Source organism: Pocillopora verrucosa, chromosome 9 (genome assembly GCF_036669915.1).
Source record: "Pocillopora verrucosa isolate sample1 chromosome 9, ASM3666991v2, whole genome shotgun sequence".
Classification (NCBI taxonomy): domain Eukaryota; kingdom Metazoa; phylum Cnidaria; class Anthozoa; order Scleractinia; family Pocilloporidae; genus Pocillopora; species Pocillopora verrucosa.
This window is the reverse complement of record NC_089320.1, coordinates 12,037,399-12,060,857: the sequence shown is the minus strand read 5'-3', so window position 1 is coordinate 12,060,857 and position 23,459 is coordinate 12,037,399. Positions and strand designations below refer to the sequence as shown.

General features: G+C 37.0%; 2 protein-coding genes and 1 non-coding gene across 3 annotated transcripts; 1 reads left to right on the top strand and 2 right to left on the bottom strand.

Annotated features, from left to right (window-relative positions):
• Nucleotides 1–3,989, bottom strand: LOC131797084 (uncharacterized). The gene is made up of 2 exons (XM_059114697.2): nt 3,728–3,989; nt 1–2,498 (listed from the first exon to the last, which is right to left on the bottom strand). The coding sequence occupies exon 2, from the start codon at nt 2,450–2,452 to the stop codon at nt 1,064–1,066; it is 1,389 nt and encodes a 462-aa protein (XP_058970680.2). The 5' UTR covers nt 2,453–2,498; nt 3,728–3,989; the 3' UTR covers nt 1–1,063.
• Nucleotides 3,990–4,202: 213 nt separating this feature from the next.
• LOC131797039 (77 kDa echinoderm microtubule-associated protein) lies at nt 4,203–19,348 on the top strand. Its single transcript, XM_059114653.2, has 20 exons — nt 4,203–5,642; nt 7,037–7,214; nt 8,314–8,446; nt 8,864–9,013; nt 9,430–9,505; nt 9,829–9,930; nt 10,444–10,542; nt 11,004–11,138; nt 11,549–11,648; nt 11,777–11,817; nt 12,433–12,552; nt 12,677–12,817; nt 13,318–13,449; nt 14,612–14,679; nt 14,757–14,845; nt 15,452–15,549; nt 15,819–15,906; nt 16,263–16,358; nt 16,775–16,908; nt 17,429–19,348. Exons 1-20 carry the CDS (start codon nt 4,746–4,748, stop codon nt 18,131–18,133), a joined length of 3,582 nt encoding a protein of 1,193 aa, XP_058970636.2. The 5' UTR covers nt 4,203–4,745; the 3' UTR covers nt 18,134–19,348.
• LOC131797040 (uncharacterized) lies at nt 19,297–23,193 on the bottom strand. Its single transcript, XR_010718687.1, has 3 exons — nt 22,913–23,193; nt 21,829–21,964; nt 19,297–21,183 (listed from the first exon to the last, which is right to left on the bottom strand). It is a non-coding gene; the product is annotated as an uncharacterized protein (transcript).
• Between the last annotated feature and the right edge of the window lie 266 nt (nt 23,194–23,459).

Genomic DNA, 23,459 nt, shown 5'->3' with positions numbered 1-23,459 from the left:
TTTATTTGAATAATTTTATCTGCAAAGTTTTTTATCTTACACTTCAAACAATTCAATCTAAACCTGTTCTAGATACAGTGATGACAGTTTTACATGAAAATAAGCAGAAGCATTTGCAAGTACTTCAACCATCACAACTGTAACACTTTCTTTCAGTGAATTATGCATTTATTTTAATGGTAGTATATCTTGCCCTAGAAGAAGTGGTGCCACACCTATTTCCTCTGTGAACACTTTGCAAATAAAATGACCCCTTGAGTTACATCTTGATATCAAAACCATTAATTAAAGTTTACACCAAGTAAATTGAAAATTCTGTCATTACTTACAGCTGTATTTTACAGCCTCACTTATCCACCTATCCTAAAATAACCAAGGTGAGCACTAATAACACAATAACTACAGTACACTAAATAGGTACTACTTAATAGGTACTTCTGAAGCCTCAGTTACTGCTCTGTAAGACTGCCTTGCAGTCTTGTTTCTTTCCTTAATATGAGGTGAATGAGAAGATATTGGGACTAAAGACTGGGTGTGTGAGACGCAAGTATCGAGCCCAACCCTTTCTTAAACATAATTTTAAGTGTTCCACTCTTAGCTGGGATGATTCACATAGACTCACCCTAGAGAAAATTAATTTTTTGTACCAAAATTGTTAGGCTATTGCACCACAACCTTGTGCTAAAAGCAATTCTAGTTACTGTTGGCGCATGATAGTGCAGTTATGAAACAGTATTCTAATGAAGCAATACTTTACCCCTTTCAGTATTCTACAAAGATGAAATTAATATACACTGAATAAATGCTGTTTTAAAGTACTTGGTGTCTTCTTTACAGGTTTGATAGACTGTCTCACAGTCAATATCTGGTGAATGAGAAGTGAAACAGGGTGTGGCTAACACAGCTATCTCCCCCAACCCCTTTTCATTCATATTCTATATTTTCAATCAGCATTCCTCTATTTACTGGCATGAAATTGAACAAGGATTCAGTCCTGAGAGACAAATGAGTTAAGGAGTTTGAATTTCTTAGGAAACCATACATTATTCAAAGTAACTTTGAGTTACCTCAGTTGTCCAAGGCAATAATTTGTTATAGACCATTTCTTTCCACTGATAATTGCCTGAATAAGCATCACAGGCATCTGAAAATGATTTAACATAAAGAATGGCACAGGATCACTTGCATCCAGGACTGCATCTTTTCCGTTCTGTAAAACCTGCATAAACTCTCCAAAACCTTGCTGGAAAAGCCCAACTTTGGCAATTTCATTGTATAACCAGTAGACATGGGTTGAAGAAGGGGAGGGCTGCACCGGAACCTCAAGCTGAAATTGAGTATCCATGGCCCCACGAATAGCTCTTTCAAGATCTGGCTGCATGTCATAAGAGACAATAGCAGAATGGAGCCTTGGGTTGCACTCAATGCAGTAAACCTCTCTTGTTTCCTCATCTTCCAGGAAGTCAAAACAAACGCAACCAGTGAGTTGCTTGGCTTTGCAAAACTCCTCTACCCACTGTTTGATTGCAGGGTGTTGGACAACATCATAATCAATTTGCATTGGCGAACAAGGGCATACTTGAAAGACTTGGAGACATCCATTCACAACAATGGCATTGGCTGCGAATTCCTTTCCCTTTATGAACTGGTGGATCAGGTAGGGATTATTACTGTTCACCTTTCTCTCATAGCAAGCAATATATTTATCAAATTCTTTTGCACTGCTTGGTATGCAAGTGAAGTTTAATCGGTCTTCAGAATATGGCATCAATGGTTTCAGAAAGTAGTGGCCTTTTGAGAAAAGACCCTTCTTAGCCATTTCCTGGACTTCACTTGTACTATCCACTTCCTTAAAGTATGGTACTTGAAGACCAAGCTCTTGGCATTCCTTTAGAAAAAGAACCTTATTGTCAAGAATAGTGGTCAACTTTGGGTCATCAAAAACAAGACATTTTATCATAGGATTTACTTCTGCCAGACGCTGTTTAATGATTGTGTCTGCTACAGCTGTCTTTGTGTGGCTAACTGGAATATACCAATCAATATTCTCAGCTTTTGCAACATTGATCATTCCATTGATATAATCTTCTTTTCTACTGCAGGAATTTAAATTTGGCACTGTGTAGAATTTTGAAATGAAGTGAGACCATTGAACAGCAGAGCACCAAAAGTCTTCTGTGTCAGCCACAATAACTCTGTGACCAGCTTTTCCCAAGGTCTTGGCAAGGTGAAGGCCTTTGGTGTGAGCAACACCAGATACCAGCACAGTCTGCCTGAGAGCTTCTGTAATCTGTTGATCTTGCCTGGTCCACCTTCCAAACAACCAACAGCTAACAGTGAACAGAAGACAGAATGGTGTCGTAGAGAGAAGCACCAATAAGTAGACAACAGCTTTCATTCTGTACCAGAGTTGGCCAAATTGCACAACAGGTTTTTGTCCAGCACTCCCCATTTGGTATCACAACTTGAGTTAAAATTTATTGAAGACCAAGGGATATCTAATAAGAACAGACAAAGTTGTCAGATGGAGTTTCAGTTTGATTCATCACTCATATCTCTTAACCCTTTCACCCCTAAGAGTGATCAGCATCTAATTTCTCGCTACAAAATCACCCTAGAATCTGATATTGAGGTCATGAGAAAAACAGAAATGACCACCAACTAAAGAGCCTCTCAATTGTTACACAAGTTCTCCCTTTCAGCGCCTTAAGAAATTTATAGAGAACAGTATAGAGAATATACAAAATGATGTAAGGGAGTAAAGGGTCAATTCATTTACAAGGAGATGTACAGTAATGCCAATAATCCAAACAGAAAGGGGAAAGACAGGTGGAACATCCTCTAAAAGTACCATAAACACCCTAGTAAGTTCCTTAGGGACTTATCAATCTCAGGGGCCTCCAAAAAGTTGGCTCACTGGAGAGGCCTAGGGGGTTTATTGGAGAGGGAGACTCGTGAATGATGAAGGGGAGGAGGGCACTTATCAAAAAATTATTTCAGGCCAAAGTACTGTACACTATATTTCTTACAAATTATTACCCAAATTTAGAATGCTTCTTACAGTAAGCATTTCTTTGATTGAAAACTGGCTCAAATGGATAAAGATCCCACTACTAAAAACACAAGAGTTTTTGTTCTAGGGTGAGGGGGAGGGTGGAGCTGATGAGACTCAAGGGGGGTTTTGCGCCACCAGTTGATCACAATGAATCGAATACATATTTTTCTTTCTAGAAATATAAACCCTACGCTTTTCAAAATTTGCAAAATTATTTCCGTGGTGTTCACTGAGTTACATAATCGTTAAAATTTCATCTAAGTGGAAAAGAGTACTACACACCTCAAAGGATGATTCTATCCTAATTCGCCAAGAGACGAGAAATCGAAATCAAATTGGTACACTAATAAATTAAAACTAGGGTTTCTTGCGCTGAGTTTAGTGACACCCGCCGGAATAGCATACTTTGATACCTCATTACCTTGCTTACTTAACGGAATAACGGCATATTTTATACCGAAGTACACGTCTAAGAACAGTGAATAACAGCAATCTGGAATGAGCGCCGCAAAAGTATAACACCCAAATCAATACGCTTCTTTCGTGGATTAACACAAGCTATCAAGAGGATTTCGAAGATTATATGAAGATCTATTGTAAATGAAGTGGACAACAACGCGTATAAAATTATGTGATCTTATATTACATTTCAGCGGAATAACAAATGCTTACCTGTTCGATCAAGACACTTGTACGAAGAAAGACAGCCGCAGAAAATAGCAATCTGGAAGAAGATCCTCAAAAAATATATATCGCACAGGTTTACTCCTTCTGTTTTGTACAAGACTTTATCGAATAATCCGTTGCAACGCGAAGTACAGTGTAAGTAACTAACGCATGCTCCTGGCGTGACTTTGGCGTGACTGTTTTAGCGGGAGTTAGGGTCTCAGAAGGGTTCATCAATTAGCCAACAAATTCACCCCATAGCTTAGGGACTACTCTATTCTTCTCTTCTCTCTGACAGAGGGCTATCGTTCAGAACGTCATCTTTAGAAACTATTTTCGGCGGTCAATTTACGTTATCAAGAGAAACTTACCCAGCTACCCCCCACCCCACCCCATTGAGACTCAATGGGGTGGGGAGTCACGCTTTGTTATGTGTGTCCCAAGCCTCTCTCATTGCTGCACTACTTAAGTCAAAATGGCGGTCATGCATGCTTGCTTTGAAGAAACTGCATTTGCATTTGAATCATTTCTCTCATGTGGTGTCGAACACCTGCTTAGTTACGAGAGCTTGACGACACTGTTGATTAGCTTAACAATGGAAGGGACACTCTCAGAGATTAACAATCAATTTCGTAGGCAAGTAAACAAAAGGGTCCTCAGAATCGTTCAAGGATGTCTGCGTGACAATGCAAAGCCACAACGAAAGTCGACAAGTTGTCTTAACTGTCAGTTCTGTGTACACAAGGCCGAGCTTAAAGAGATAAACGGCTTTATTATATGAACATCGCGTGGTTGAATGGGATAAATGCTGTGTACGAAAGAGCTGAAAAAGGCTACTCCTGAATTGAAGTTTATTTAGTTATTTTCATTTCAATCATCTCAGTCTAATCAGTTATTGGTGTATTTTCAATGGATTCACGCGATTTTTCTGACGAGCTTCTGGAAATTTCAATTCTCGAAACTAATAAGAATCTTTGCGGTCTGCTTGAAAAGTGTTTAAACATGATGATTTCGTGGATTTAACATGTCTTATCGCGGACGAGGATACAGTAACCAACATCAACAACGTCGAGCGTTGGCTAATGGCTTGAGACAAGCACCGCCTTTTCCAGCCGATAGCAACAGCGATCTGGAAGACAACGATCATGTCAGATTTCCAGAAATTGACAGAGATATCAGGGATAGAAAACCGCAAAAGAGAGATGGTAAACTTAACTACAATAGTCGCATTCCATTGCCAGCAAGGAGCAACGAAGGTGCAGCGAACGAGCTCACCGCAGGCGAGCCCAGAAACTTCAGAACACGAAATTTTAACTCATCAAATCCTGAATTTCCTAATAATTCTACCTCAGATCCAGCAGCTAGAGACCAGCGAAAAAGTAGAGTAAATGCTGTCAAGAAAATCACTTTCTATCGAAATGGGGACAAACATTTCAAAGGCGTCGAAATGGTTGTGACTAGGCAACGCTACCGATCTTTCGAGACTATTGTAGATGACCTTTCGAAGGCAATTCCACTTCCGTACGGAGTAAGAAATGTGTTCTCGCCAGGTGGAAGTGTGATTACAACTATCAACCAGCTAGAGGATGGAAGACATTATATCTGTTCTTCGGGAGACCAACTTATTAAAAATGTTAGCTACGGCGAAAAAATGAAGGATAAGCCTCGGTCGCTTGATGTGGAAAGCTTCTCTGGAGGATCTTCGCATTCTTCCTCTAGCAGGGATTCAAAGTTTGGCGGGAATTCCGACAGAAATCCGAAACCTCGCGTTATAACTATCGTGAGTGAGCGCGACAGAAACAAGAAATGCAAAATTTTGTTGAACACGAAAACCGTCAAAAGTTTTGATGCTGTATTAAAGGACATTTCTGACATGTTGAAGTACTCTGTCAAGGAACTGCGCAATTTAGAAGGTATCAAGGTGAGGCTTAAGTTAATTTTCGTTTAGTCGGCAAGCTTCGCTGATTTCCTACGAAAACAAAATCATCACTGCCGCGTGAAAGATAGATTAACCGTTAAGAGTTACTCTTTTTCGTTCCGATTTAACGGAACTCTTGAGCGATTTTGATTTTCGTTTATTTTTAGGTCATGGGTAGAATTTTTTTTCGAAATCACACAAAAAGGCTACGTGCAATAGGGAATTTAACCAAAATTATCCTAAACGTTGAAACCAGATCGGTCTAATTTCGTTGACAAATATTGTCTACAAGACTTAATAGCCACCTGTCTGCTTTTACACAATGCATCAAGCACCGTCCTCGAATAGATAGATAAATGGACATTAAATTGGGTAAATCAAATCATGCTCTCTCTTATCTTGCCATATTTTTCCAAATTATTTTTTAACTATTTGATGAAAGCAGTTAGTCGGTCAAGAACTGAGGCAGGCGGGCCTTTTGACATTATGGAATAGAGATGGCTGCTTATTATGAAATTATTAGTTTTTAATTATTAATAGCATTTGGTTGCTAGTTTTAATGCATGTTTTTTAGCCCAAGTTTATTATTGATGTCTAGAAGATGAAGTGAATTTTGCAAAATTGATCTCTTACCTTGGAAAATTTTGATGATCTTTTGAAACATAATTATTATTATTATAAGAGGATAATTTCTTGAGGGAGTGTAATTAAATTAAATAAATTTGCATAATTCACCCCTGGGAGAGCTGGTATACCAGTGCAAAGAAGAGAGATTGTAATCTTTAAAAAAAGATGTGTGGAAATGGATAAACATTTATTGGGAAAGGATTTAACTCAGTGACTCAGGGATTTCAAAACAAGCAGATGACTGCTGGAGTTCCACCAGCTACTTGATAACATGTTGCTGGTTACTCTAGTCAAAATAGTTACCTTTTGGCCCTTAACTCTTTAACTCCCAAGATCTGATTGTTAATTCTCCCCTCTAGCTGCCTCACATTTCCTTGTGAATTAGTTACGAGAACTTGGTGCTAGATCAAGGTAGCAGCTTCTACCTGATAAGTTTAAATATTCTCATTACCTGTTTGCTGAATAATGTATAGATATCATAGGAAGAGGTTTGATGTTAATCACTTCTGGGACTAGACTATTGGCACTGCTTTGATGAAAATCCAGCTCTTTAATGGGCTGACAAACACTATCTGTATGGTCAAACATACCAATTAGTAGAAAGCTGTTTCTTCATGCAAATCTCTTTGAGTATATTAGTGACACACTGGGCTGCACCTGTGCCTCATTTTGTTCTCACCACATTTTGACCTAATCTATGATATACTTCTGAACAGATGTATGGCACCATAGACTTTAATAATTGTTAAATAGGGTATTCTGTTTTCCAGGTAAAAAGTCTCTCACAGTTATATCGGGATGCTGATACATTTATTGCTAGTAGCACAGAACAAGGTTCTAAGAGAAACTTGTCTAATCCATCATCTAATAGTAGTAACCATTCAGGATCTCCACCTCAAAGAAATCGTTTTCAAAAGTCCAGGAAGAAACCAAGGGAAGAATCAACTGGTATGTGGCTCAACACCTTAAATGTAGGCTTCTTACATTTTTACTTAGATGCAGTGAAATAGTATTGAATGTAAAAGTTAGGTTTGGTCAGTTTCAATTTAGACTCCAAAGGGCATACATGCACTAGTGCAAGTCTTTCGGCATTTTGTCGCAGTTGAAAGGCATGTGAGATACTCTTGACCTTTTGACCTGTAAGAGTGACTAGCATCTTCTTTCCCCTATGGTATCACCCCCTGAATCAATTATTAATGTCACAAGAATAAATGAAATGATTACGAACTTAAGAAGCTCTTGATTGTTGAACAAATTCTCCTTGTCAGCACCATAGGAAATGAATAGAGAACATTAAGGAGAATATACATACAGGTACTTATGTTCAAGGGTAATAGGTAAAGAAGGGTCAACCTTTTCCACATGCTTTGCAAATGTTTTTCACCTGCATTTCACGAGGAAAATTTCACATGCATGTTATGTTTATGTGAAATAAGTGTGAAAAAAATGCAAAGACTGTGCCAAGAATTTACCATTAGGAGCATCTCAGTATAAGAAACACTTGTCCATTGATATTGTAGTTATGTGCAAAAAATGTGTAAATAATATACGTACATACACACATACATACATACATACACACATACATACATACTTTACATACATGGGCTTTTCAGAATAAAGAAATAATTAAAACTATATACTAATAAATTAATAGGCTAATTAACCAGTAAATAAATAACATAATCAAATTAATTAATCAATTAATTAAATAAAAATAACAAAAGCAATTAAGTCTCTAAAAAGTTTGAGGTAAGGCTTCTCTTCAGGCAAAGTTTGAAATCCTTTAGTGTCAGTTTCAACTTAAGAGCAGAGTCTTAACGAGTTCCAGAGTTTGTCATGAAGTAGAAAGTTCTTTGTCCTGTGGCAGTTTTATACAAAGGAATATTTAGCATCTCTGAGTTCCTCATTGTACACTTAGTGATGGTAGCTCTTTGGATATACTTAGAAAATAAAGAGTCTAGAGCACACCCAGTCATGCATTTTAAGGCCATTATTGTATGGCAATAATGCAACTGCTGTCTTACGTGTGATTCTCTCTTTTCAGTTAAAAGCCAAGTTGTGACCATAAAAGTAAAAGGACGTGTACATACTTATCATCACACATCAGATTTGGATAACTATACAATTGACGAGTCTCCAGTATCACCACCAGACTCCAAGCTGCAACTCTCTTGGGTGTATCTTTTCTATACTTAGACCATATATTACATTAACTCTTTAACCCCTCAGAGTGACCAACATCTAATTTCTCCTTAAAATATCACCCCTGAATGAAATATTAAGGTTATGAGAATGAAGGAGTTGATCACCAACTAAAGAAGCCCATGATGGTAGAACAAATTCTCCTTGTCAGCACCATAGGAAATGTATAGGGAGCAGTGTGGAGAATATGCATACTGATGTTAGGGAGTAACTTGGGACTAGTATAAAGAAACCAGTGAATGTCCTCTAGGTTGGAATAAAAAAATTGAGTGAGACTATTACATTTTAGTTGGAGAATTCTCCTTTCAAGATAGACTCCCTCATGGGTTAATGATATAACCAGTGACAAAGAATTATAAGTGCTGCTATATGATCCTTGACATTTGATTTAGATATGGATACCATGGCAAAGACAGTTATAATAATTTACACATCTTACCATCTGGAGAAATACTTTATTTTGCTGCTACAATGGTGGTCATATATAACAAGTCAACAAACACTCAGCGGCATTACACTGGACATGCTGATGATATTAAATGGTATGCAATGTGCTGCAGGTTATACAAAAATCATGACATCTATTTTGAGCATAAAACAGTCACCTACAATTGATAGATATTATATTTCTAGAAAACTTAACACTTATTAACTCTGACTGGTTAACAATCTCTAATAGTGGTGAAAAGTTGGTCTGAAAAACACAGATTAAATGAAAATTGAGGTAACAAATAGTCAGCACAGTTTGGTGCAGGCAGATGGTGGTTTGTTGGTTCACAAGCAAGAGTAATTTTCAATGAAGTGTGAAAAGTAATCAGGGATTGTTTTGGGTTTGCTTTCCCTTCTCTGTGTTTGGTCCAGAAAACTTGCACCATTTTCTCTACAAACCAAATGCATAACTAAACCAATCACAACTAGAAGTAACTGATTAATATATCTGTAAATTTCTTCTACCCAGCATGGCTGTTCATCCCAATCAGTGGTATATTGCAACAGGACAGGCATGTGGGCTATCAGTAGACCAAAATGAACTTGTAAGTTATAGAACTTTTAAAATGATTGAATGCTAATTAAAATTATCAGTAATTGTTGACAAAATGTTATTACTTGTCCTTAAATAATTTATCAGTCACTTTACTTCGATCTTCAGCAGTTAGTCACTAAGATAAATGTAGATGGGTTTCCCAGTCAAGGAGAGGTATTGTGGATAAACAGCCAAGTTGTTTTGCTGTTTGTTGGCTTTTCTTCAACAAATTATTGGTTTAAAAGAGACACTGAAGTAAAATAAGTTAGAAATATTTTTCATTAAAGTTAAAACTGCCAAGACATTTATTATAAATATCTTTAATTTGCATAGAGTCATATCAGGATCTGGGACGCAGAGACACTAATTACATTAGCTGTTCTGGCCCTTCAGGAGTACAGTTTGAGTGTTTCCTCCTTAGCATTTTCTCTGCAGGTAATTTAATTTGTTTTCAGACTGTTATTCTGTCAGGCATGCAGTCACTGCCCCACAGCTAGCATTTTACTTGTTTTCTAAATCATTTTTGCTAAGCACCAACAAATTAACAACTCTCTCCACTTGACTCTGATGATGACTGCTTAAAGTCCACTCTATGTCAACAAAAACAGTTGCTTTTTGCATCAGACTGTGCAATCAACCAACAAGAACTACAAACTATCGATGAAATTTTTGGATTTACATAATTAAATTAAATTTGAACATTCTCACAGTAATGGAAACATTATCTTATGAAGAGTAGTTTCCCTATCAGTTGTGGAGGGGAAGTCATTTTCCTCCCCACAAATGTGTTCTCATCTGTGCTCATCATCTCTTTCAACTGCTTATCTGATTTTTTAATGAAAATTGAGTGAAATACTGGCACGCATAAGGATGTTTTGCCAGTTAAGATGGTCAATGACACATAAAACTCAGTTTCTTGCTTATCGGTTATTTTCAAATTGTTAACAGGATAATGGGAAACAACTGGCCTGTGTGGATTCACTGGATGATGAGCATCATCTCACTGTGTGGGAATGGGAAGAAAGAGCAATAACACAACAGAGCAAGGTGTGAAGACGGAATTAATTTTTGCTTGTACATCTTAAATTTTTTGGGGCATTGAAGAAGAATCAGAGTATCTGTAATTCCTGCCAGATCAACAAACTTAACTACAGAAAACTTAAGACCAAGTTAGGCCATTCATTATGTTCATATGTTCAAACACTCTGCAAACTGTTAGACAGTGTAGAGTGGTCTAAAACAAGGTGATGACTGAATACTTTGAACTCTAACAGTGACTGGCATCTTATTTCTCCTTACAATATCAACCCTGATTCAAACATTGAGGTCACAAGAATTTAAGAAATGATCACCAACTAAAAAAGCTCTTAATTGTTGAGCAATTTAATGTTATTAGTGCCACCCCCACCACCAAGGAAATGTATACATAACAGTATGGAGAATTTGCATACGGATGCTAAGGTGTTAAGTATTGATGGGACTTAAAGAATTCCTTTTCTGGAAATTAGGGTCAGTCTAATGCTATTGTGGCAGTCGTCTTTGATCCTGATGACAGCAAGACTCTTGTCACTTGTGGAAAGGAGCATGTCTATTTCTGGAGACTTCACAACACAAGACTAGAGAGGAAAAGTGGCTATTTTGAGGTGAATTTATTGGTACTCATCCAACATGAACCTTGTATAGTGAACGCAAGGTTTCTTTTAGCTTGCAACTTGTAGTTTTAAATTCTAAGACTGATTTGAATAAGTCTGTAATTTGGCCAGGCATGGTATATACCAGCTACTTAACCTTTTAACCTCTAAGAGTGACTAGCATCTAATTTCTCCTATCAATATCACCCCTGAATTACACATTAAGGTCCTGAGAATAAGGGAAATGATCACCAGCTAGAGAAGCTCTTGATTATTAAACAAATTCTCCTAGTTGACACCTTGGGAACTGTATAGAGAACAGTATGGAGAATATACAAACTGATGATAGGGCGTTAGGGGTTAAAACTCCAAAAACGTTTTTCTTCACCTTAATGTTGAATTTTTATCATGTTTACCATCAGAAATATGAAATTCCTCAGTACTTCACATGCTTAGAGTTTTCACCCAGTGGAGATGTCATTACTGGTGACTCTAATGGTTCCATCACAGTTTGGGGAAAAGGTAACTTCTTATAAAAATAGTCCAGTGCATTTTTTACTATTATTGCTATGAAGTTGAATCATCTCCACACATAGAATTGTAAAAAAGGACAAACTAAATTTGGGTCTTTTAATTTCATTGGATTTCAGTATCAAAGAAGATCAAGTTTGTTGTTAGAAATGCACATGAGGTAAGATTTGTTTCCTTAGACTATAAATTTTGTCACTTTGATAATTGAATTCACATAGAAATCCACCTTGCCTCATGCCCATCTCAGTAGCTGTGATGTGACTACTTTATTTTCTTTGATCTCTCCTTTCCATCTCATTCTCCTTACCTTTCCTTTTCCCCTTTCATCTGCTGTATCATACCGCTTAAGTTCCTTCCTGCCACCCTTATCCTCTCTCCCTTTGCTCCTAATCTTTTCACCATCAGCATTCTTCCTCCTTCCTCTCTTCCTTCCTTCTCATTCAGCCCTCCACCTTCCTTACTTCTCCCACTCCCTATCCTTCCCCCCTTACCCTCCCCTTCTCCTTCCTTTGTCATGTCTCCTTCCTCTCCATCCAATCTCTCCTCTCTGCTATCCAGATTGTCCATCTTCCATCTTCCCTCCCTGTTACCTTTTTTCCACTTTCTTTTCATTATTGATTCTATTTTTCTGTTCTCTTGTCCTTCTTTTCTTCCTTTTTATTTTGCTTCTTTTACTTTCTGCTTCTGTCCAAGGAATTATTTCCTTCATTCATCCATGAATAACAGTACTGTCAATACAGCAACTTAAGATTGTATTTTTCATTTTTATCTGCAGAAAAGTATTCTAAGTCTAAGGTTACTTGAAAATGGGACTCTGTTAAGTGGTGGCTTGGATGGCAGACTTGAAGCTTGGGATGCTAACAAATATTTTAATACACCACTACATGAAATTCAGGTGAGGAAAACACTTCCTATCCAACATGTTGTTCTTTCACAGGAAAAACTGCCATCACTAGAAGAGCATGTGGGGCTTATATTAGATGTTACTAGCTTAAAAATATTTTGGTGTTATTTCTCAGCTTGATAGTAATTTTGGGGGAATCTGTGCTATTGAACCATTGCATTCAGGCCATGGAGATGACATCAGTGTTATTCTTGGAGTGACAAGTAATGATGTTGTAGAGGGCTCTCTGAATTCTACCTTTCATCCAATTGTTCAGGTATGAAACAAAACCCTTTTTAGGTATTACTGATTTGCCATTGATAAATCTCAGAAAAATGGAGACACTAGTATCAATATGCAGAATGTGTGGTCCCTTGAAATTGCTTTCCTTGTGCAATATTTGGGGTTTACATCTATATAGGAGCCAGTCTTTTTTCAAGTTGCTCTGCACAAATTCCTCAGGCTCTCTATTCATGCATTTCAAGCAGGTGATACTCTTGGCACTGATCACAGAAAAATTTCCCAGTGTACTAGATATAGCAGTTGTGAAAAACCAATAATTATCTAACTTGTCATTTATCAAATTGTTAAATGTACAGGCACTTTTCTTGTTTACCTTTTACGACAGTTTTAGACCCATCACACACAGCAAAAATAATTCATGGACTGCAATTGCAGAAGATCAAAAATACCATAATGGAGATTTTTTCATTTGCAATTCCTTGTTCATGTGGAAAAGATTTAGAGCTTAACAACAGCTTTTATATCTTCATGTAGAGTCATAAGGATGAAGTTCATGCCCTAGCGGTACATCCTAATGAAACACAGTTTATCAGTGCATCTCTTGACCACACAGTCTCTTTGTGGGATGCTGAAACTCATCAGGTTATTTGGACGATCAGTGTGGAGGTAAGCTATCACAGTTTCTGCTTGAGCCATGTTTATTCCTTTAATTCCTAGATGTGATTAACAACTTCTCCCCATAATATCACACATTATCCAGCAAGCAGGTAATGAAAATACTTAAACTTATCTGGCAGAAGTTGTTGTCTTGATCTAACACCAAATTCCTGTGACTAATTCACAAGTAAATGAGTAGCAGCTAGAGGAGAGAATTAACAATCAGATCTTGGGAGTTAAAGGGTTAAGTAAGAGTTAGTAACTTTTGTTTGAACCTTTTCACTCCCTTTTCATTCTCCAAACTGTCTGCCACACAATTAATATGATTTTATACTTACATTGTTTGGAGAATTTGGTATTGGATCAATTTTGGTATTGGATCAATTAATCAACATTTCTAAAATTAGGAAGTACCTCACTGAGGAAACTACAGAAATTCTTGTTCATGCATTTGTTAGTTCAAAACTAGATTATTGTAACTCTTTATTGTATGGCCATCCTAAGCATATGATAAGTAGTTTGCAGTCTGTGCAAAACACGGCTGCTTGTATCGTTACTTTAACCAAGAAATTTGATCATATCACCCCTGTATTGATTCAACTGCATTGGTTACCTGTTCACTTTCAGATTCTTTTTAAAGTTTTATTGTTAGTTTATAAGGCCCTAAATGGTATGGCACCATTATATATCACAGAATTACTTAGTTATCTTACATGTTCATGTACGCTACGCTCTACTGATCAAAATTTTCTGGCGGTTCCAAAGTCAAGACTTAAAACATACGGAGACAAGGCCTTTTCCGTTGCTGCACCTAAACTCTGGAATGAGCTGCCATTAGATCTTAGAAGTTTAGACTACACTTGACCATCCCTACTACTCTCTTTTCTTAGGAGTGAAAATGGGTATTAGTGCTCTTTTGATGAAAGCTGATGAAATGCAGGGCAGAAGGGGAGAGGGTGCAAAACTTGTGATGGACTAAAATCTCTCCAGAGGAATTAAACAAACTGTGCGTAGTGCTGTAGAACTAGGATAAGCACCAGATGGATAGGCCTTTCAGCTTGTGTTTAGATTAAACCTTTAGATTAATTACCTTTTTCAGACATGTGGACTATCAACAGTTGAAGATCTCAAGCACTGAATGAATTATTAATTTTGATCTTCTTTATTCTAGTTTCCTGTCAAATCAGCAGCTTTCTATTCCACTGGTGATGTGTTAGCTTTGGGAACAACTGTGGGAAGGTATAAGTTAGAGTAAAATTAGACTTTTTGGTTGTTATTTAGAAACTGCTTAATCACCAAATTTTCAACTTTTTCAGGTGGATTGTGGTGTCATGTGAATCAGGTATGCACATTGCTTCATTCCAAGATGGAACAGACCCTCTACCTGATCTGGAATATGCTAAAGGTATGGTTACTTTTCACCTGACTAAAACATATCATGGCTGCACCAATCCATGTGAGTTTATTGCTTTAAACCTTTAGCTACCAGAAGTGATCAACATGTAACTTCTTCCTATAATATCCATATATTATACATTAAACAAGTAATGTGAATACTCAAACTTATCAGGTAGGAGTTGTTATTACGATCTAACACCAAATACTCATACAGTAGCAGATTTACAGGGATATGTGTAGCAGCTAGAGGGAAGAGTTATCAATCAGGTCTTGGGAGTTATAGGCTTAAGAACTTGATGTTTGGAGAAGTTTCTTAGTTTGTTTTGTGATAGAGGCTGGTTTAATTTCTAAGCTCTTTAACTAGGAATAGGATTGACTTAATTCTCTGCTCACTTGTATTTTATGGACTAAGATTAATTTTCATGTAGCTTAAGTGTAATTAACTGAAAGCACTATTCTTAATCATCTTCAGTTGAACAACATTATTTCAATAACTCTTTTTGGATATGAAATGAGTGAGAAATGTGAGGTCATGGAACTTCAGTAATGATCCTGAATGATAAAACATGTTGAACTTAATAAATAAAAGTAAAACTGTTTGACTTTTTATCAGATGGAGAGCACATTGCTATTGCCTCTCAGGATGGCAATATTTCTGTTCATGCAGTCTATGATGAGGGTACAACTTACAGGAGAGTTGGCACATGTTCGGTAAGTCCATACACACTCAAGTCAGATGTAATTTATCATCACCAACTGAGTTGATGATATAAATTGGCCACATAAAGAGTTTTGAAGCTGACATTTCAAGCTTTTGCCCTTCATCAGACCAACTGGTGAAGGGCAAGTTGACCAAAAAGATGTTCAAAATTTCAATTTGTAGTTAGCTGTAAATTATAGTTGTTATTTTCTGAAAGAAAAGCATTTGAATTTTATTGGGAAGAATCCAATCATCTCTCTCTCTCTCTCTCTCCCAACAGGGGCATAGCGAACCAATTATGTTTCTGGATTGGTCTCTTGATGGCTGCTTCCTTCAGAGTTTGTCTGTTGACTACGAACACATTGTTTGTAAGTGAATCAAGTTTATCTATAGTATACACCTCATCTTTACCATGGTGGTTTAAACTCCCACCATGGTGTTTCAAACTTTTGCTGTGGCAATTAAAAATGTTTTTCTGTTCCTCCTCTTACCGATGCGAAAGTGAATGTTGCTCAGCATAAATCTTGTGGAATTAAAGAAACTTCATCTGCCAGTCCTTCCTAAAGTGACTGTCCAATTAACCTTCATTCAAGTGGATAAAGAAAATGAAAATAATATCACTGAGGGAATATCAGCTTGATTGAATAACAAAGAAATTTACCATACTCAGTTGGGAGAATTAACTTTATACCTCGGTTAATGTGCTTCTAATCCTCTTTTTCAGGGGAGATTGGTGGATTTCTGAGAGAAGAGTCACAAGATGTTATCCGCGATATTGACTGGTCCACAAGAAATGTCATGTTAGGATATGATGTAGCAGGTATGAAATGGGGAAAGTGGGTGCTGGATGAAAAATGTGAAATTGTGAGAAAAATTTTACCATTTTCCTAGCCTTCATATTAGACTACACAGATGGTAAGAACATGAGGTCTTAAGTCAAAGCCAATCCAATGTCTCAGGTAAAGTGTATAACTTTGGAAAGGCAAAACGACAAAGATATTTATCAATAACATAGTTCAGTTTACTGCTCTGAAAATGTGACAAAATGCTAGTACAAACCATTAATAACGAGAATTATTGTAATGTACAAGGATCCAAGGGATGATACCTCTTTTAAGTTTATGAAACTCTGCACCAATGGCTGGCAAATTTTTGACAGCTGTAGAGAATATTCTTTAACAGTTGAAACATTTTTTTCATGATAATTCCTATATCTTTCATCACTTACTTATGCAGGAGTGTGGCCTTCTCAACCAGATGATGGAAATTTAGTGAATAGTTCTGACCTGTCATGGTCACGTGATATTTTTGCTGTAGGAGATGAGTTGGGATATATCCGTCTGTTTAGATTCCCGTGCAGTCAACCAGGGGTGAGTGATAAGTCATTTATTGAAGTCTTTGTAACCGTAAAGTTCAACTAAGATGTTGAAGACTCCTTCAAGATGAGGATTAATTCAAAGTCTAGGTCAAAATAAGACTTGGCATATTTCTATATGTGTATTGTATTTTATCATGATGTTAGTATTTCTTTTTCCTTGTAATTATTATAATTTTTATGAATAAAAGTGAAATTGCTGTTATCTAGTTAACAGGTGGAGTAACATTCAATGATTTCATGTGATTACCTGCTTAATTATAAGGGTAGTCCAAAAAAAGGCTGTGTTGGGGACACTAATTGATGCTTGTACAACATTTTATTTCAACTAATTGAAAATCAGTAGTTATCAAAAACCAGACTCAACACTTGACTTAAATGAAGAATTCTATCCAATCACATGTTATTGAAATTTTAGTCCCTGTCACTGACAACCCCTTTTCAATACCATCTCACCTGGCCAATAGCACTTGTCAGTATTATTATTGTTCATTTATGATTATATTTTTTTGAAGGCTCACTATCACCAGTGGCGAGGTCATAGCTGTCCTGTCACACGGATGCTCTTCCTATCATCAGACACCTACCTCATAACAACTGGCAGTCGTGATTTCTGTATTCTTCAGTGGTCAGTAGAGGGAAAGGTTCCTGTCTTTCAGGAGGAGGAGGAGTATGGCATGGAAAACAACATGGTCCTGACTGGTGGGCGTCCAAAGGAAAGGCGAAGACTTTCAGACAATGAGAGCTACCATTCTGATTATAGTGCTGAAGAGCAAGAGAACAATGACTATAATAAACGCTATACTAATGCAGCAAGAGGCAAACAAGTAATAAGGCGGCAACAGCCCATTGAAGACAGGTATGCTGATGAGGAACCCCCCAATCAAATGCATCCAACAAGAAAGACACATCTCAGTCACCCAATGGATGATCCTAAACCTGGGGGAAGAAGTCCTAGACGCAATTTCCCAACCCAGAGCATCAGATCACAGCAAGGATCATATTCAGAGAAAATGACAAAAAATAAAGGTGTCAGTAATGCAAAGTGGAACCAACAATCTCCTGATTATCCTGAGGAAGAGTCTGCAGACCTGGAACAATATTCTGATGAAGAAAGCCCAAGACAGCATCAAGGACATGGTGGTAGGGGTGGGGGTAGAAGCCACCACCCAATGGCAAGAGGACAGGATAGAGATTGGGACAGGAGGCAGCGGAGGTAGCAGCAGAGTTACAAGACTAAAAAAGAAACTTTTTTGTATCACTGAAATGGAGGATGAAGACTAAGATTAGTAGTAAACATTAATTGCAAGAACTAAGAGGGACCTGTGTTCACTAAGCCTGATGGACACTTTCAGCCTACAGAAAAACAAACAAACAAACAAAAACCCAAGTTTGAGAAAATGAAAAGCAAATTGCTGGACATTGTTTGTCTACTGAGTTGCAGGCCACATGCCAGGAAAACTAAGGCAATTTAGGAGGGGTGGGGTGGGGGGAATGTACAGAAATTTACATCATTCAGTTTTTCCACTGAGCCTTTGAACTAAGGTTTTAATATTAAGGATGACTTTGAAAACATAATAGATAAGTTAATCAATTTATCAAAGTACTTTTGGCTTATTTAACTTAATATTGTCTTTACATGGCAAGGACTCCCCTAATATCAATGGCAAATGTGTTATTATCAGAGGTTATGGAATACACTCAACCTCATTGACAGCTTTGCAAGGCACAAAATATATTTCAAAATTTCTCACTCAAAATTTATTTAATTGTTTACCGGTATTGTAAGAACTTATTAAAATGCAAACAAAATCACTCAATTAATGTACATCTCCACCACATAGTACAAGTGGAACCCTGCTAACTCAAACTTAGTGAACTCAAACCCCCCAGTTACTCAAACAAGATCTAATTTCCTTCTACCTATTTTTTGGGTTATTTACTATCAGCTTACTCAAACCTGCACTAACTCAACCAATTTTTGTTCCCCCACTAACTCAAACAAGATCCAATCTCCCTTGATCCCATTTTTCAGTCATTTCCTGTTAGCTTGAAATTCTGCTAACTCAAACAATTTTGTTTTCCTTGGGAGGTTCTACTGTATAATTTGTTGTAGATCCATCCCTGATAGGGATGGAAATATTTTGATATACATAGTAAGTAGAAGTTATTAGAATGAAAAAAAAGGTAATAACATGGAAGGGTAGAGAATTTCAATATGTTAATGTGAGAAGTATCCATTGTGAATAAACTTTTATTTAATATTTTATCAAAAGTAAAAGATTGCACAATTTACTAGAAAAGATATGGAAGGTTTATGATTGTGTAACATAATAATAACAAAGCCAAGAAAGTTTCAGCTGTTTATATTGAGCATTCTGCAGGAAAATTCTAATTTAAAATTTTTAAATCAACAGACCACAAAGTTCAATAAACATAATCTGAAAAATTGACTTGAAGTTTTTATTGTCCAATTCTTACAATTCCTAGTTTTTATTTACTTAACTCCCAGAAGTGATTAAAAAATAACTTCTCTATAAAATATCCAGACATTATTGAGCAAACAGGTAATGATAATACTCAAACTTATCCAGTAGAATTTGCTATCTTGATCTATCACCAAACTCTTGTAACCAATTTACCAGGGAATGGGTAGAGGCAAGAGGGGAGAATCAACAATCAGATCTTGGGAGTTAGTGGGTTAACTGAAGAACAGGATATGAAAGACAACAAGTTCTCCAAAATACTCATTACTGATACATCCTTATAATTTTATGTCCATCCAAGCAAATCTTCATTGTTATTAGTTAAAAAGTCCCAACAATTTGAAAAGGTGACATTTATCTCATGACTCCAACTCCTCAAGAGTACATTTCATTCCAGCCCCAATCATTTCTTTGAACAAATAAAAATATCCCCTCCGATTAATAAACAATTAAAAAATCTAACTGTCCAGTAATCTTACCAAGAATGTGATCAGTATAAAACCATTGTATTTGCATCAAACATTGCAAAAAAATGCCATTTGAAAATTGAATTTCATGAGTAATGAGATTGCTGCATTAAGGATAAACTGCCATTTGTCATTGTATATACATTGACAATATTCTGATTGTTTGACCACAGTCTGAACTGAATGGCAGAGAAAACTGCAATAGTTGACAAGAAGAATGCCAAAACGGCTTGCCAGGGACGTGCACCAGCACGCTGTTCCTGAAGAAACTGCATAATTTTATCCCAGGAATCTTCTTGCTCTGACTTCCTCTGACGACTGACTTGGCGAACCAAGCGATTCCACAAGTAATCAACATCAACATTTCCAAGAGAGATGATTGGCAGCATTAAAAAGAAGAGTAACAGAAATGAATGCACATATTGAAAAAGGAAAGTGGATCAGTCTTCACAATCCACACATGCAACTCCAGAAAAAGACAGACTGTGCACAAAATTAGGTTCAGTGCAATCCAACCTGACGAAAATTCACGAAATATATGGTAGGCATCAAATGCTTCAGCCAAACGAGCTCTGCACAAATCAATATTGTCAATATTTTCTCCAAGAAACTTTGTTACCAGTTTGATTTCCGACTCATAGCTGCAACGCAGAAGGTACACTATGTAGCAAAATCCACCAAAATTAATGTAACCTTCTACAATGACAAAAAAGTGAAGAGGAACTAAGGTCGTTAGACTAGAAAGTGTTTCATTAGCAACCATGGGCGAGACCAGCTCTGGGTCAAAATATGGTGCTGTTATCTTCAGACACTGGGTGCCCATCACAACAACACTCCCAAGAAAGAGGACATAACCAGCAAACTGCTTATCCTTCATGTTGACAAATCTCATCCGGTGGACAAGGAACTCTACAGCCAATGCATTTGACCAGCTCCCCATGAATACACTTGGCCATGTGGCGTGGACAACAGAAACGAAACATATGAATGGACCAATGTAGAGCAACAGCTTCATTCCAATCCAAGCAAGCACATGAACAATATCACAGCCAGAATTTGCATAGCTTGCAATCAACAGCACAATGTTAGCCAATGTGATACCAGTTATAAGCAGGAGCCACATCATTGAAAGAAATCCACTACCACAGTGGTTCAGAAATGATGAGCCTATTTCATTGTCAGTGACAACAGTTGGCACACCCTTGTAATCCCAAGTCAGGCTGTCACACACCTTACACTGATTATCTGTGTAGTAGAAGGCAGTGTGTGTCTTTGACTTTGCACATCTGTTGCATAGTTTGGAACGAACCAGAAAACCTGAAGGGAGAAAGATAAATCAGATATAACACAACGGTATCAAAATGAACATGGAACCCATGACATGACTGACAAGGCATTCTGCTGTATTCAGAGCACACAAGAATGATTAATAATTCATGTGTTAATAATAATCCCTTTAAGTCCCAAAAATGATTAACAAGCAAGTCTTCTCCCTCACTAATCTATATTATCCTGAAAACAAAGTGATTAGAATAGAAATATTTGACGTTTGAAGGACACTATTTTTTGGATAATATTACATTCTCTCAACTAATCTGCAGGATATTATTATTGAAAGTAATAGGAGAATTACTAGTCAGATGACAATTAACAAGTAAAGGAAACCAAATAACAGCTATTTTTTAAGAAACAGGAAACATGAACATACAGCTCAAAAGAGTTAATTTTGTATGTTTAAATGGAATGACACTTATCAGGAAACATCTTTGGTATTTTATGCCAAACATCTGAGAACAGAAAAACTTGGCAAAAATAAAGTTTGAAGAATGCAATAGAATACTAATAGCATTAATTATAAAAACAAGAAATATTTCATAAATATTTCAAGAAGAAGGAAACTTAAACCTTACTATGGAAGGCTTTAAGTTGATTTAAAGGTAAAAAGGGAAGTTACGCCTTTACCAGAATGATAAAGCCCCAATGTCTTCAAGTAGAACCACAATAATATTGGCCATCTTTCACCCACTTCAGTTGCTCTCAAAATGGGAACACTCACAGACTCACTACTGCCACGGTGAATATCCAAAGCGCTGGCCATCTAAACGATCGAAAATAAGTGGGAAAAAGATCAGCAAATAAAATTAAACGCATTGAAAAAAAAATTAAGACACTGAAAAAGAGATTAGGGAATTGCAACTTTATCAATAGGCCATAGGGTAAAAACAATTGTCAACCAGATTGAATCGGTTCTCTCAATTTTGCTCTGACTGGAACAGAAACAACTAACTTGCTTTTATTAGAACCTTTTCCTTTTTCCGAGCAAATTTATCATCCAATCATTTATCTATTTTCAGAACATTGTCTCGCAGATTCCTGTACATAAATAGATTTAGAAGGGTGATCACGACCATTTCCTGTCACAAATTATTTTTTTTTTAATGTTGATTGTCCACCCAGGTAGATGGACTTGGAAATTTTATCACTAAATATGGGCACAAATTGACCCGTTTAATACTTCGCAAACGCAAATTGCTGCTTTGAAGAGACAAAAAACAGGATTCGACTTCATGCCGTAGAAACCTCATGTTGCTTTGACATAAAGTTCTGGAAGTTCGAAACCGCCCCCTCACCTCCCGTACGACACATAAGCACGCAAAAACTCGAAGATCGCTAAGGCCTACAAATTCAACCGTATTGAAACGCGACGAAAGTAGATCTTATGCCTCGCCTTTTAAATTTGCAAAACAGTTTGAGCGAAAACGATTCAGTTTTTTGTACACACCGTTACGCAACCACGCAGCCTGAATTTAGTACATGGTCTCAAGTTTATTTCTCGTGACCTTTGAAGAAACATGAAGTACGTACGATCGCTAGGACCAGCGAGGCTGAAGGTGAACGAGCATTCAACTCTAAAAGAGTCTTAACCAATTAAACGATCCTCGATCATTGCATCCACCACCAGCAATAAGCTTAGCTGACCTCACGTCGTTAAGGTGCACGTGAAATGTTTCGTTTAGACCTGAAAATTTTAAAAATAACTACTAACCTTTTTATCAGAATTCACTGTTCCAGTCCATTCCGGCGAGGAAGACGTGGAGAAGATCGATTTATTTCGCATATTGCGACGAGAAGGTTTATTTACTACTATGCCAAGAAGCAGATCACTAAGTAAGGCAGGAGAAAAGGTGTACAGTTTCCTTTGAACTTATCTCCTTACATAACGTAACAACAATCGAGAGGCTTGTCAACGGTCGTGTTATTTTGCCCATGAGAAAACAGCAATCGATCAGAATAAGCAATGACGTAATTTTACTGATCACGCACCGAGTTGGGACCTCCAATTTCTTGAAAACTAAAAAGATGAGAATAAAGAGAACTTCGTTTTTTTCTGTTTCCAGTGGAAAAAATGTCAAATGGAGAAAAATTGACTGGTGAAGCTTTATAGCTTGCAAAAGGAACTTCTAAGTTTTGATGCGTGTCAAGAAATTGATAAATTCTAGAATCGCACAGATCCATCAAAGATCGAGGCACGTTTGCTGCTTTCCACTTGAAATAAAAAGGTCTGTCTGAGTTTCTTTTCCTAAATCGTCCCA

Coding starts and splice junctions, on each gene's coding strand:
- LOC131797084 (XM_059114697.2), bottom strand. CDS start 2,452: ATGGGGAGTGCTGGACAAAAACCTGTTGTGCAATTTGGCCAACTCTGG.
- LOC131797039 (XM_059114653.2), top strand. CDS start 4,746: ATGTCTTATCGCGGACGAGGATACAGTAACCAACATCAACAACGTCGA. Junction 9,014..9,429: donor CATGCTGATGATATTAAATG/GTATGCAATGTG, acceptor TCTTCTACCCAG/CATGGCTGTTCATCCCAATC. Junction 9,931..10,443: donor CCTTAGCATTTTCTCTGCAG/GTAATTTAATTT, acceptor AATTGTTAACAG/GATAATGGGAAACAACTGGC.